The sequence below is a fragment of the Neoarius graeffei genome, chromosome 22 (assembly GCF_027579695.1).
Source record: "Neoarius graeffei isolate fNeoGra1 chromosome 22, fNeoGra1.pri, whole genome shotgun sequence".
In the NCBI taxonomy this organism is placed as follows: Eukaryota; Metazoa; Chordata; class Actinopteri; order Siluriformes; family Ariidae; genus Neoarius; species Neoarius graeffei.
In genome coordinates this window covers 56946750-56960602 of record NC_083590.1, presented here as the reverse complement: position 1 = coordinate 56960602, position 13853 = coordinate 56946750, and the positions used below count along the sequence as shown (strand labels likewise).

Sequence of the window (13853 nt, the reverse complement as noted above, 5' to 3'; positions counted from 1 at the left end):
TGTATGCTGGATTTGCAGAAGGTTCGTAAATGCCATTTCCTTTGCGTTTGTGCATAGAAAGAAGAAAAGAAAGCACAGCTTTATTCATCACACACTTGTGAAATTTCCTCTCTGCATTTAACCCATCTGAAGCGGTGAACACACACACACACACACACACACACACACACACACACACACACACACACACACACACAGAGCAGTGGGCAGCCATGCTAACAGCGCCCGGGGAGCAGTTGGGAGTTAGGCGCCTCGCTCAAGGACACCTCAACCTGCATGTCTTTGGACTGTGGGGGAAACCGGAGCACCCGGAGGAATGCAAGACTCGGCTCTTTGGCGTTTGGTGATCACCAACCTCTGTAAAAAGTCCAAGCTGTCAGAGCAGAAAGACGAGGTAGTCACCTGGAATGCTTTTCATTTAACGTGTGTGGCTTGTCAAAAGTTAATTAGAGGAATTTCTTGCCTCCTTAATGCATTTGAGATCAAATAAATATCAAATAATACAATAAACAGCGCTATTCCACAACTCTAGTAATCCATTTTATTTTAAGAACTGAGCAACTATGTGAAGAGAAACGACATCCATCATTACTTTAAGACATGAAACGGGGAAGCTTTGTGTAACTGGTGAATGTTCTCATAATACAGGTTCTGTCCAGTCCCCTCTGATCCACCCATCGCAGTGGGTAAGCCCTTGTGTGTACTGCACCTGCTGCTCTCCCAGCTTGGTCACGCCCACTGTGCTCAGTGGAGATGCACAGTACCTACAGGTAAGCTTTATTTTAACACTTGGAATCGTCATACTGCTTTAAACACGAGCCTTAACGATACACAATACACACAGCTGATGCACTGTACACTGCCTGGCCAACAAAAAGTCACGCGCACTTGTATTTTGTTGGATTGCCTTTAGCTATGATTATGGCACACATTTGCCGTGGTGTTGTTTTGCCAACTTTATTCAATCTTCTTTCCGTCCAGATTTTCACTGATTTTTCGCCGAGATCGTGTTTTGACAATGGGAGAGTCGAACCTGGTCGTTCAGTACATTCAGGTCATCATAACATTACTGATCCTCGACCTGAACCAACCCCAGATCGCCACACTGCCTCCAGAGGCTTGGACAGTGGATACTAGAGCTGCGTACCGTGAAAATCGATTCGGTACCGGGCCAAAATACCGGATCATGAAGTACCGGTACTGTACCGATATAAATTTACACCAAGTATCTGCTTATTTTGTGACTGAAGATGCGTAAATCCTACCACAAAGACGAAAATTTAGCACTGGAAAAGAGACAAAATGCCGCGCTGAAACTTGAAATCGGAGCCATCTTTGATTTGAGATCCTCTCGCCACAGTGTCACGAGACATTGCGAGAGCTTGGCTGATCCAGCGTTCTGATTGGTCAAAAAGACTCAAAAGCAGGTCAGCCATTTTTTCCTTTGCTGGCATTGGCGGCCTTTGTTGCTTTGTGTAATTTTGCCGCGTAAGTTAAAGGCCGCAGAGTGAATTTGTCTGTCATGCCACGTGGGAAGACCAGTAAGGTCTGGGATCACGTAACAAAGCTTTCAGAGGGCCAGAACGCAAGCTGTCTCGCTGTGAGACAACTTCTGACTTTTTGTCCCAAGTTAACCAAGTGCGAGACTGAGAGGGTGGCTGAGAAGTGAGGTCGGAAACCTAGTTATGTTCAGTTTTCTTTGAATAAAGATACTGACAAGTTGTCAACAGTTTATTAATGTTTCTGTCATTATTGAAGAAGTTCAGAACACGTTAATTTGTCAAGTTGTACAGGTCCGGACCTGTACCTAAACCTCTGTACCGGTACCTGACGTTTGGGTACGCAGCCCTAGTGGATACTGTGCATGATGGGGCATCGGTTCGTGAGCTTCCCTCCTCACTCTTATTCACTCAGGAATAGGGTCAGTCTGGACTCCTCAGGCCACATGACCTTTTTCCATCGCTCTAGAGTCCAGTCTTTATGCTCCTGAACAAACTGAAACCTTTTTTCCGAACAAGTGGTTTCCTTATGGACGCACAGCCATTTCGTCCCAGTTCTAGGAGTTCTCATCCCGCTATATGTGGAAATGATCTTACTTTCACTATTAAACAGTCGTGTGCTCTACTGTCAGGGTTTTTTTTTTTTTGTCCAGTTTATTTGTACAGCGCTTTTAACAATAAACATTGTCGCAAAGCAGCTTTACAGAATTTGAACGACTTAAAACATGAGCTGATTTTATCCACCAATGATGAAGCCTTGTGGCGACGGTGGCGAGGAAAAACTCCCTCAGACGACATGAGGAAGAAACCTCGAGAGGAACCAGACTCAAAAGGGAACCCATCCTCATTTGGGCAACAACAGACAGCCTGACTATAACATTAACAGTTTTAACATGAAGTCAGTTTCATCGATGCTATAAACCCCCCGCCGACGGAAACCCGACCGCAAAACCGGGTTTTGTTTGTTTTTAACAACTCGACTTCAAGTGTTTAAGTGATTTTCCCAGTCAGTCAGTCAGGATTTCTTTTAGTAGTGTTCTTTGCTTGACGCAGGGCAATAATTAAAGCACAGTTACATGTTCTCTCTGACCACAGGGTACGGTACGTCATCTGACGTGGCTGTTAAAGAAAAGAGAAGCTACTCACTCTAGTAACTATCCAATCAAACGCTCTTAAATATTTGCTTATTTAAATCCAAATGGTGACTCGGTTTTTTTGGCCAGGTGGTGTATTATAGACCCCTTCGCATGTTTGTAATCGAACCGACCATTGCCAGGATGCGCGCGCAGCCTGGACTCAATGGCGCTGCCCATAGACCGGCGTTATGAGCTGTCAGATTATGCAAAACAATTGTCGTTACAAGATCGAGAATGCTACATAAATAAGTTAACTCTAACAAGTGGACATCGCCTACCGGATCCGCATTTAATTAAAGAGTGGACGGACGATGTTAGTAAGTTCCCTGGTATACAATGGCCAGATATATACTCGTACACTAAACAGCAATTAGCAGGAGGTGATGGCATGAAGGGAATGATGGTGTAAAGAGTGCAGCTAAGAGAAATCAGAGCTGCGTAAAAAGCGAGAACTGAACGGGGCGGGAGCTAGGGTAGAGCAGTCAGCGTAAGTTGGCATTTAGAGTGAGGGCACACAATTTTACCTTTCCATCCTTGCTTTAAAATTGTGATTTTCGGCAAACACAAATAATGACGGCACAAAATCTGGACTGCTTGAGTCAAGCGAGACCTCTCCTACAAACAAAACTGCACGCAAAGCTAAGCTAACATCTCGTCTCGTCTTCTTCCGCTTATCCAGGACCGGGTCGCGGAGGCAGCAGTCTAAGCATGGAAGCCCAAACTTCCCTTTCCCCAGACACCTCGGCCAGCTCCTCGGGAAGAACACCGAGGCGTTCCCAGGCCAGCCGAGAGACATAGTCCCTCCAGCGTGTCCTGGGTCTTCCCCGGGGCCTCCTCCCGTGGGGACATGCCTGGAACACCTCCCCAGGGAGGCGTCCAGGAGGCATCCGAAAAAGATGCCCGAGCCACCTCAGCTGGTTCCTCTCGATGTGGAGGAGCAGCGGCTCTACTCCGAGCTCCTCCCGAGTGACTGTGCTTCTCACCCTATCTCTAAGGGAGCGCCCAGCCACCCTGCGAAGGAAACTCATTTCAGCCGCTTGTATCCGCGATCTTGTTCTTTCTGTCATTACCCAAAGCTCATGACCATAGGTGAGAGTCGGAACGTAGATCGACCGGTAAATTGAGAGCTTCGCCTTTTGGCTCAGCTCCTTCTTCACCACGACGGACCGGTAAAGCGACCGCATCACTGCGGAGGCTGCACCGATCCGCCTGTCGATCTCACGCTCCATCCTTCCCTCACTCGTGAACAAGATCCCGAGATACTTAAACTCCTCCACTTGAGACAGGACTTCTCCACCAACCTGGAGAGGGCAAGCCACCCTTTTCCGGTCGAGAACCATGGCCTCGGACTTGGAGGTGCTGATTCTCATCCCAGCCGCTTCACACTCGACTGCAAACCGCCCCAGTGCATGCTGAAGGTCCTGGTTTGAAGAAGCCAACAGGACAACATCATCCGCAAAAAGCAGAGATGAAATCCTGTGGTTCCCAAACAGGATTCCTTCCGGCCCCTGGCTGCGCCTAGAAATTCTGTCCATAAAAATTATGAACAGAACCGGTGACAAAGGGCAGCCCTGACGGAGTCCAACATGCACCGGGAACAGGTCTGACTTACTGCCGGCAATGCGAACCAGACTCCTGCTCCGTTCGTACAGGGACCGGACAGCCCTTAGCAAAGAGCCCCGAACCCCATACTCCCGAAGCACCCCCCACAGAATACCACGGGGGACACGGTCGAATGCCTTCTCCAGATCCACAAAGCACATGTGGACTGGTTGGGCAAACTCCCATGAACCCTCGAGCACCCTATGAAGGGTATAGAGCTGGTCCAGTGTTCCGCGACCAGGACGAAAACCGCATTGTTCCTCCTGGATCCGAGGTTCGACTATTGGTCGAATTCTCCTCTCCAGTACCCTGGAGTAAACTTTCCCTGGGAGGCTGGGAAGTGTGATTCCCCTATAATTGAAGCACACTCTCCGGTTCCCTTTCTTAAAAAGAGGGACCACCACCCCAGTCTGCCACTCCAGAGGCACTGTCCCCGACCGCCACGCGATGTTGCAGAGGCGTGTCAACCAAGACAGCCCCACAACATCCAGAGACTTGAGATACTCAGGGCGGATCTCATCCACCCCCGGTGCCTTGCCACCGAGGAGCTTGCAAACCACCTCAGTGACTTCGGCTTGGGTAATGGACGAGTCCACCTCTGAGTCATCAGCCTCAGTCTCCTCAGTGGAAGACATGACGGTGGGATTGAGGAGATCCTCAAAGTATTCCTTCCACCGCCCGACAATGTCCCCAGTCGAGGTCAACAGCTCCCCACCCGCACTGTAAACAGTGTTGGCAGAGTACTGCTTCCCCCTCCTGAGGCGCTGGACGGTTTGCCAGAATTTCTTCGAGGCCGACCGATAGTCCTTCTCCATGGCCTCCCCGAACTCCTCCCAGTTCCGAGTTTTTGCCTCTGCAACTGCCCGAGCTGCAGCACGCCTGGCCTGCCGATACCCGTCGGCTGCCTCAGGAGTCCCGGAGGTCAACATGGCCCGATAGGACTCCTTCTTCAGCTTGACGGCATCCCTTACTTCCGGTGTCCACCACCGGGTTCGGGGATTGCCGCCACGACAGGCACCGGAGACCTTGCGGCCACAGCTCCGAACAGCTGCGTCCACAATGGAGGTAGAGAACATGGTCCACTCAGACTCAATGTCCCCCGCCTCCCTCGGAAGCTGGGAAAAGCTCTCCCGGAGGTGGGAGTTAAAGACTTCCCCAACAGAGTGCTCGGCCAGACGTTCCCAGCAGACCCTCACCATACGTTTGGGCCTGCCAGGTCTGTCCAGCTTCCTCCTCCGCCAGCGGATCCAACTCACCACCAGGTGGTGATCAGTTGACAGCTCAGCCCCTCTCTTCACCCGAGTGTCCAAGACATAGGGTCGGAGATCAGATGACACGACTACAAAGTCGATCATCGACCTCCGACCTAAGGTGTCCTGGTGCCACGTGCACTTATGGACACCCCTATGCTCGAACATGGTGTTCGTTATGGACAAACTGTGACTAGCACAGAAGTCCAATAACAAAACACCACTCGGGTTCAGATCGGGGAGGCCGTTCCTCCCAACCACGCCCCTCCAGGTGTCACTGTCATCGCCCACGTGAGCATTGAAGTCCCCCAGTAGCACAATGGAGTCCCCAGTCTGAGCACCCCTCAGTACCTCTCCCAGGGACTCCAAGAAGGCCGGATACTCTATACTGCTATTTGGCCCGTAGGCACAAACAACAGCAAGAGCCCTCTCCCCAATCCGAAGGCGCAGAGAGGCGACCCTCTCGTTCACTGGGGTAAACTCCAACACATGGCGGCTGAGCTGGGGAGCTATAAGGAAGCCCACACCAGCCCGCCGCCGCTCACCACGGGCGACTCCAGAGAAGTGGAAAGTCCAGCCCCTCTCGAGGAGCTGGGTTCCAGAGCCCAAGCTGTGCGTGGAGGTGAGCCCGACTATCTCTAGCCGGTACCTCTCAACCTCCCACACAAGCTCAGGCTCCTTCCCCCCCAGCGAAGTGACATTTCATGTCCCAACAGCCAGCCGCTGTGTCCGGGGATCAGGTCGTCGAGGCCCCTGCCTTCGACTGCCACCCAATCCACACTGCACCAAACCCCTACTGCTACCTCTGTGGGTGGTGAACCCACAGGAGGTCGGGCCCACGTCACCTCTTCGGGCTGAGCCCGGCTGGGCCCCATGGGCAAAGGCCCGGCCACCAAGCGCTCGCATACGAGCCCCAACCCCGGGCCTGGCTCCAGGGTGGGGCCCCGGCTGCGTCCTACCGGGCGACGTCACGGTCCTGGATTTTTTCTCCATAGGGGTTTTTTGGTGAACTGCTCTTGGTCTGGCCTGTCACCTAGGACCTGTCTGCCTTGGGAAACCCTAACAGGGGCATAATGCCCCCGACAACATAGCTCCTAGGATCATTCAAGCACACAAACCCCTCCACCACAATAAGGTGGCAGTTCTAGGAGGGGTTTAAGCTAACATGCTAACAATATTCATTACATTGTGTAACTATGACCCAGCTAATCAGACAAACGTTACCAAAGTATTTTGTTACATCAATAAACGAAGACTAGAAAGAATAAAAAAGAAAGATTTAATAAATAGCCTGATCTTACCTGTGATGAAGTGGGCGCCGCAAACCCGCGCATTTTTGATGGCGCTTTCATCCCAGTCTACACGTTTGATGGCTTGTAGCCATAGACGTCGGCGATTTTTTTTTTTTTTTTGGAATGGGAGAGCTCCTGCTGGAATTCTGTACATTTTAACCCCATCACTGCTACGATTCTGACACCCGACAACACAACAACTAGGCATTTCTTCCAAATATTTCTTCTCGTCTCTACCGTCGCTGAGTCTTTTTTGAGTCCAGGCTGCGCGTGCAATTTCCTCTTGCGTATGAATGACGTTTACTGCGAAGGGGTCTGTTGCAATAAGCAAAGTTCAGCATTTTAAAAAATGTTCATTTCCTCGATGTTATTGTGTATGAGATTTAAATCAGAAAGTAAACGGGCTGTTCAGTATAAATAAGATGTGCTGCTTAGCTGTGTAGTATTTGCTAGGAGGAAAAAAAAAAGTCATGCCGTACCAATGATGTCTGTCTTGTCTCTCTAGCCGTATTCTTACCCGAGTTTTCCAGGAGTAATGATTCCTCAGATGCCTGTGAATTACACACAGGCCGCCTACGCCTACCCGGTATGCAGTCACCATCACATGTACACAGCCGTTCTGTAGCGAACACTCTGTTTTAGTGCTGGGCACGCCCATGTCTGTCTAACACTCCAGAGTGCTCACATTCGACCGTTAGCGTGTTTCTGTAATGTTCATCCCTAAGCAGTGGCAGGTTTCACAGTAACCTGCAGGAGAACCTGTTGGTGAGTTGAATGGTGATGAAGGAATGCCATGTATTGTGTTGGCGTGGGTTAATGAGACAAATTTAGATGTAAACTACCAGCGTTTGTCAATTAATTTATTCAGTACGAACAGTGGTAGGCTGCTCCAAGAGATTTATATACAGGGATCCCAGACGTCCGCTATTTTCTAGCGAAAGTTTTTTTTTTTTTTTTAAATCTCTTGTATATCCATTAAAAATATGTTTAAGTAAAATGACCAGCAGAATACGTTCTGATTTGGTTTGCTTGTTTAGCGATGTTTTCGTCGGCTTCGTTTGTTCTCGTTGACATTCGGGAACACTCGGAAGTTAAATTGATGTAAATACCGCGAGCAGTGTTGCCAGATTGCGCGGTTCTCTGCCCAGTTGGGGGTTTCAAGTGCATTTTGGCGGGTTTTGAACATATTTTGGGCTGGAAAACGTCAGGAGTATCTGGCAACACTGACCGCGAGACTGTACGCGATAGAACAAGAAAACAATACGGCTGCGCCCATTTGCTAGAAAACATGTTTTAAGTCCGTTCGTGCTTTTGTTTCTAATGCGTTGAACTTAATTCAGAGCCCTGCAGGAACATCAGAAAAGCAGAAGGAAAGATCAGAGAAACAAAAGCAGAGAAAACTGGAGGAAAGACAGAATGCACCCCAGAAAAGAGCATTACATTCCTCTGCAGTGAAACCTTTCAAAAAAAGAGGTTTAAATCAAATATCTCCAGTATTTGCTGTACATATGTCTATATCTAATATTACTGAATCATTGATTTCTGCTCATATTCATGATTTTTGAAAAATGAATGTGGCTTATATTAGACTAGTTTCGACATTAACTTAAAACAAAAAAATAAACAAATGAGATGAACTATGGATGCTATTGTTATAACAATCAGTGGAATATTTAGGCAAGTATATTCTTCAAAGCTACATTTTCGTCTAATTTTTATAATTTTTTTTTTTTTTTGCCGCTTATGTCATTGATTACAAAATACGGCATCAAATAGATACACGTTATGGTTAAATTCTGTTGCTTTTCTATGTTAAATCTATAAAAAATGTGTTTTATAGCATCTTTAAATGTTAAAATCTCAACAGCTTCAGGCAGCCCCCTTCACCCCTGCTGATAGTTTCTCATCTCATTATCTCTAGCCGCTTTATCCTGTTCTACAGGGTCGCAGGCAAGCTGGAGCCTATCCCAGCTGACTACGGGTGAAAGGCGGGGTACACCCTGGACAAGTCGCCAGGTCATCACAGGGCTGACACATAGACACAGACAACCATTCACACTCACATTCACACCTACGCTCAATTTAGAGTCACCAGTTAACCTAACCTGCATGTCTTTGGACTGTGGGGGAAACCGGAGCACCCGGAGGAAACCCACGCGGACACGGGGAGAACATGCAAACTCCACACAGAAAGGCCCTCGCTGGCCACGGGGCTCGAACCCAGGACCTTCTTGCTGTGCGGGGACAGCGCTAACCACTAGCCTACACCACCGTGCCGCCCGGTGATAGTTTCTTACATTCCTCTATTTTTTTCAATTACTGCTGGGATCCCTGTATATAAAAATGTAGGGTGTGTGTGTGTGTGTGCGTCCACGCATGAAGTGATTTGTGGTGATGAGTGACGAGGTAAAGTCAATGAAAGTTAGCAACGTGTAGCGATGACAGGCGAAATGCCTGCTAGTGATGCGAAGTGGGCAGGTACCAAGTTAAACTGCTCTCAACTTTGAAGTGACTGCCAATAGGAGCGAGAGGATACCGCTGACTGACATCAGAGTTCCCCAAAACGCTGACAGGAAGGAGACGACGGACCCGACTTTGGTTCTTACATCAGTATAATGCACAAGAGTTGCAATGAAATCACTTAAACTGCTCCCTGCCAGAACGTTTAGCCAGTCATTTTACTTCACACAGATATTTATCTCTTTATTGATGAGAAGAGCAGGGATGAAAATTTTCCACGGATCTGCGGAATTCCGAGTTTTTCCTGCTGAAAATGTAATTTTTGTGAAATGTGTAAATCTGTTGAGAAAATTTTGGGGGGGGTCAGCGTGAGGTGAGGCGAGGCTTGTGGTGGCACAAGCAGGCAGGACCGCCCGCCCGCCCGCCAGCATCTTTCGGCAGCGCTCATCACAAAATTACACTACGTTCAGACTGCAACCTGAAACGACCCATATCCGATTTGTTGTGAAATCCGATTTTTTTTTGTTAGGCCGTTCACATTACCAATTATATGAGACTTGTATGCGATCTCCAATATGAACGGAAAACGACCCAAAAGTGTCCCGCATGCGCAAATTGACACGTAATAAGCACATCTACGTAATACGTAAACAAACAAAAAAAGCGCACTCTTCAAGTTTGCAAGTAAAGCATGGAGATGAGGCGAGACCTGGCGATGTGGTTTTTGTGGCGGCGGCGGAACTCACACAATAATCTGATTAATGTGGGCAGCAGACTAATGAGACCGAAGGTGTCAAATTACTGGAAATTTCCAGAACAATCTTATAATCTTGTAATACAGGATGGTTTAAGTTATAAATCAGTTATAGAAACTGTTTTATTTAATCAGGCTAACAGATCAACATCCAGGTCCCTACCAAATCCACCATTAGCTTGATCAATTCTATAAAAGTCTGTTTAAATTCTGAAAACTGTACAAATGTTGTTGTTTTCCACCAAAGAGGCGGGATTAGCCAACGCAGAATCGTGACGTTTGTCTCTTGTTGATGACGTGTAGGTGGCATGAATGCGACGTGTCCGGTCAGACTGCAGTCGCATGTGAAAATAACGGATATGCATCGGATTTAGGACCACATATCCAAGCGGCCTGGGTCGCATGTGAAAAAATCGGATCTGTGTCGTTCAGATTTCTTCAGTATTTATGCTAACGACGACTCACGACGATTTCCGGCAACGTTTTGGCGCTAGTTTCATCTCACTTCTACAATTCGCGGAGAAACAAGCTGTGCGTACGCGGTTTTGATCGCTTCTTAAGTTCTAGTTATTTTGGTTAGTTTTCAAAGTTACTTCGCCAATATGGCGAAAGTTTTGGACCGCAAAAATGAGGATCGTGCCAGGGAAATGGATAAATTGAACGGGATAAAGAACTGTTTCCGATGGGCATGGCTCGATAGTAGCGTTACCGTGCAGATAGGGACATGAACTGTGACGACGTGCCTGACGGAACATATCCGAAAAGTGGGCGTGCCGGGAAAGGTTCTGTGTATTCTGTGCTCAGATACGATCAGTTATGGAAACAGAGGAGCTAGAAACATCCAGGAGCACATCAAAACAAAAAAGCACAAAGGTACGTTTTCGAGGATGTGATTCTTCCGGATTTTTCCGGAATTACGGATTTTCAGGCATAAAAATGCGACACTCGTGAATCATGCAAATTAGTTTTTTTTTTTTTGGGGGGGGGGGTAGGACCACATTACCACATTATCCATAGACATATAAACATAGACGCCGCCTTCTGTGTAGAATCATGCGTCATCCTCGCCACCATATTGGATGTGGCAAAGCGTACCAACAGGTTTACCGTCCAAACGAGATCACATGGGATTACCTTTCACAGGTGAGACTGGAAAAATACTTTTCAATCCTGTTCCTTCAGTCTGCAGTTTCCCAGCTCATCTCCACCGGGGGGGTGTAGAGTTATAAGCAGTGAGAATTAGAGAATACAGCGCCACACTATGATGAACGTTTTTGAACGTATGATGAATGTTTTTAACCTTTCTGAATGGGAAGGAATCAGTGATGTGTTTTGTTTTGGTATGACGTTAGAACCTGGCCGAACTCAGTTTGGCGCTCATTCAGCTCACTTTATTCAGCGAGAGCAGGTCTGTGTGGTGACTCAATAAATAAAACAGTACATTTTTATTTTCATTCACTATTTCCAGTTTTTCCACTATTTCCATCATTTATCATATTCAGTCTTGTAGGTTGGTTATTGTGGCCTCAGGTTTTGGTAGCTTGCTACGGTATGCTGCCTGATTAGCTTACCTGAGCTATCTATCGCGGATCTGTCGCTAGTTTGCAGTGTACAGGGTATTTCGCACACTATTTATAACCATCACATTAAAAGTTATATGTGTTGTTTTGATGCCTGTTTGTTTCCCAAATATATACGTGTGTGTCTTAATGGGTGAATAAAAGGCATCGAGTTAAACATTATTGTAGAAAGGGGCTTTATGAAGTTCAGTCCATTTACTTGCATTGGTTTACGGGGAAGATTTGCCACATCAAATATGGCGGACACTCTGACGTATCCCAGCAACGGGCCACCAGCTCAATGCGGCGTCTGTTTATATGTCTGTGACATTATCCATAGGCAACTCCAGTGAGCCACGCGTGCGCGTAATAACCTACCCTAGGTTAAGCGGTACCAATAATAAAAAAAGCCCATTATGCATAACGTGAGAGTAACCTTTATGTGACTCGAGTCTTGAAGACTTGAACAAAGTTAGCTAGCTAGCTGGCGTCGTTAGCGTTACGGTTAGCTCGGCCAGGAAGCACCGGGTTTGCTGAAGCAGTGTGAAGGTGCGATGCTGGGGCAAAAGGAGGCGGCGCGGGGCACTGAGGGTCGCCGGATGGAGTTCCGCGCTCGGCCGCTTCCAGCCCTCAGGACACTCGGGGGCTGCGTGCTGCTCCTGCTGCTCCAGGCGGCCCTGTGCCTCGCCAGACCCAGCGGGATAATCAGCACCAACAGCCATAACAACCACCAGAGTGTCAGCGTTTACATGAGTGAAGATGAGGTGAAGAAACTTCTGGGTGAGTGTGTGTGTGTGTGTGTGGGGTTCCTCTCTCAGTCCATGTTGGCTGTGTGCGCGCGCGCACTAAAGCAGCCTGGATGTAGAAACACATTACACTGTTAGCTTGCAAACTAATTTAATACTTTACATACAGTGGGGCAAAAAAGTATTTAGTCAGTCACCAATTGTGCAAGTTCTCCCACTTAAAAAGATGAGAGAGGCCTGTAATTTTCATCATAGGTACACTTCAACTATGAGAGACCAAATGAGAAAAAAAAATCCAGAAAATCATATTGTCTGATTTTTAAAGAATTTATTTGCAAATTATGGTGAAAAATAAGTATTTGGTCAATAACAAAAGTTAATCTCAATACTTTGTTATATACCCTTTGTTGGCAATGACAGAGGTCAAACGTTTTCTGTAAGTCTTCACAAGGTTTTCACACACTGTTGCTGGTATTTTGGCCCATTCCTCCATGCAGATCTCCTCTAGAGCAGTGATGTTTTGGGGCTGTCGCTGGGCAACACAGACTTTCAACTCCCTCCAAAGATTTTCTATGGGGTTGAGATCTGGAGACTGGCTAGGCCACTCCAGGACCTTGAAATGCTTCTTACGAAGCCACTCCTTCGTTGCCCGGGCGGTGTGTTTGGAATCATTGTCATGCTGAAAGACCCAGCCATGTTTCATCTTCAATGCCCTTGCTGATGGAAGGAGGTTTTCACTCAAACTCTCACAATACATGGCCCCATTCATTCTTTCCTTTACACGGATCAGTTGTCCTGGTCCCTTTGCAGAAAAACAGCCCCAAAGCATGATGTTTCCACCCCCATGCTTCACAGTAGCTATGGTGTTCTTTGGATGCAACTCAGCATTCTTTCTCCTCCAAACACGACAAGTTGAGTTTTTACCAAAAAGTTCTATTTTGGTTTCATCTGACCATATGACATTCTACCAATCCTCTTCTGGATCATCCAAATGCTCTCTAGCAAACTTCAGATGGGCCTGGACATGTACTGGCTTAAGCAGGGGGACATGTCTGGCACTGCAGGATTTTGAGTCCCTGGCGGCGTAGTGTGTTACTGATGGTAGCCTTTGTTACTTTGGTCCCAGCTCTCTGCAGGTCATTCACTAGGTCCCCCCGTGTGGTTCTGGGATTTTTGCTCACTGTTCTTGTGATCATTTTGACCCCACGGGGTGAGATCTTGCGTGGAGCCCCAGATCGAGGGAGATTATCAGTGGTCTTGTATGTCTTCCGTTTTCTAATATTTGCTCCCCCAGTTGATTTCTTCACACCAAGCTGCTTACCTATTGCAGATTCAGTCTTCCCAGCCTGGTGCAGGTCTACAATTTTGTTTCTGGTGTCCTTTGACAGCTCTTTGGTCTTGGCCATAGTGGAGATTGGAGTGTGACTGTTTGAGGTTGTGGACAGGTGTCTTTTATACTGATAACGAGTTCAAACAGGTGCCATTAATACAGGTAACGAGTGGAGGACAGAGGAGCCTCTTAAAGAAGAAGTTACAGGTCTGTGAGAGCCAGAAA

The 13853-nt window shown here is 47.5% G+C and overlaps 1 protein-coding gene across 1 annotated transcript in view; it reads left to right on the top strand.

The window, feature by feature from the left end:
* Nucleotides 1-13853, top strand: part of dazl (deleted in azoospermia-like) — a 44828-nt gene that overhangs the window by 17378 nt on the left and 13597 nt on the right. The window contains exons 6-7 of the mRNA XM_060903966.1: nucleotides 649-770; nucleotides 7285-7365. Of these exons, the coding sequence (XP_060759949.1) occupies nucleotides 649-770; nucleotides 7285-7365 (203 nt within the window). The remainder of the gene's footprint in view (nucleotides 1-648; nucleotides 771-7284; nucleotides 7366-13853) is intronic.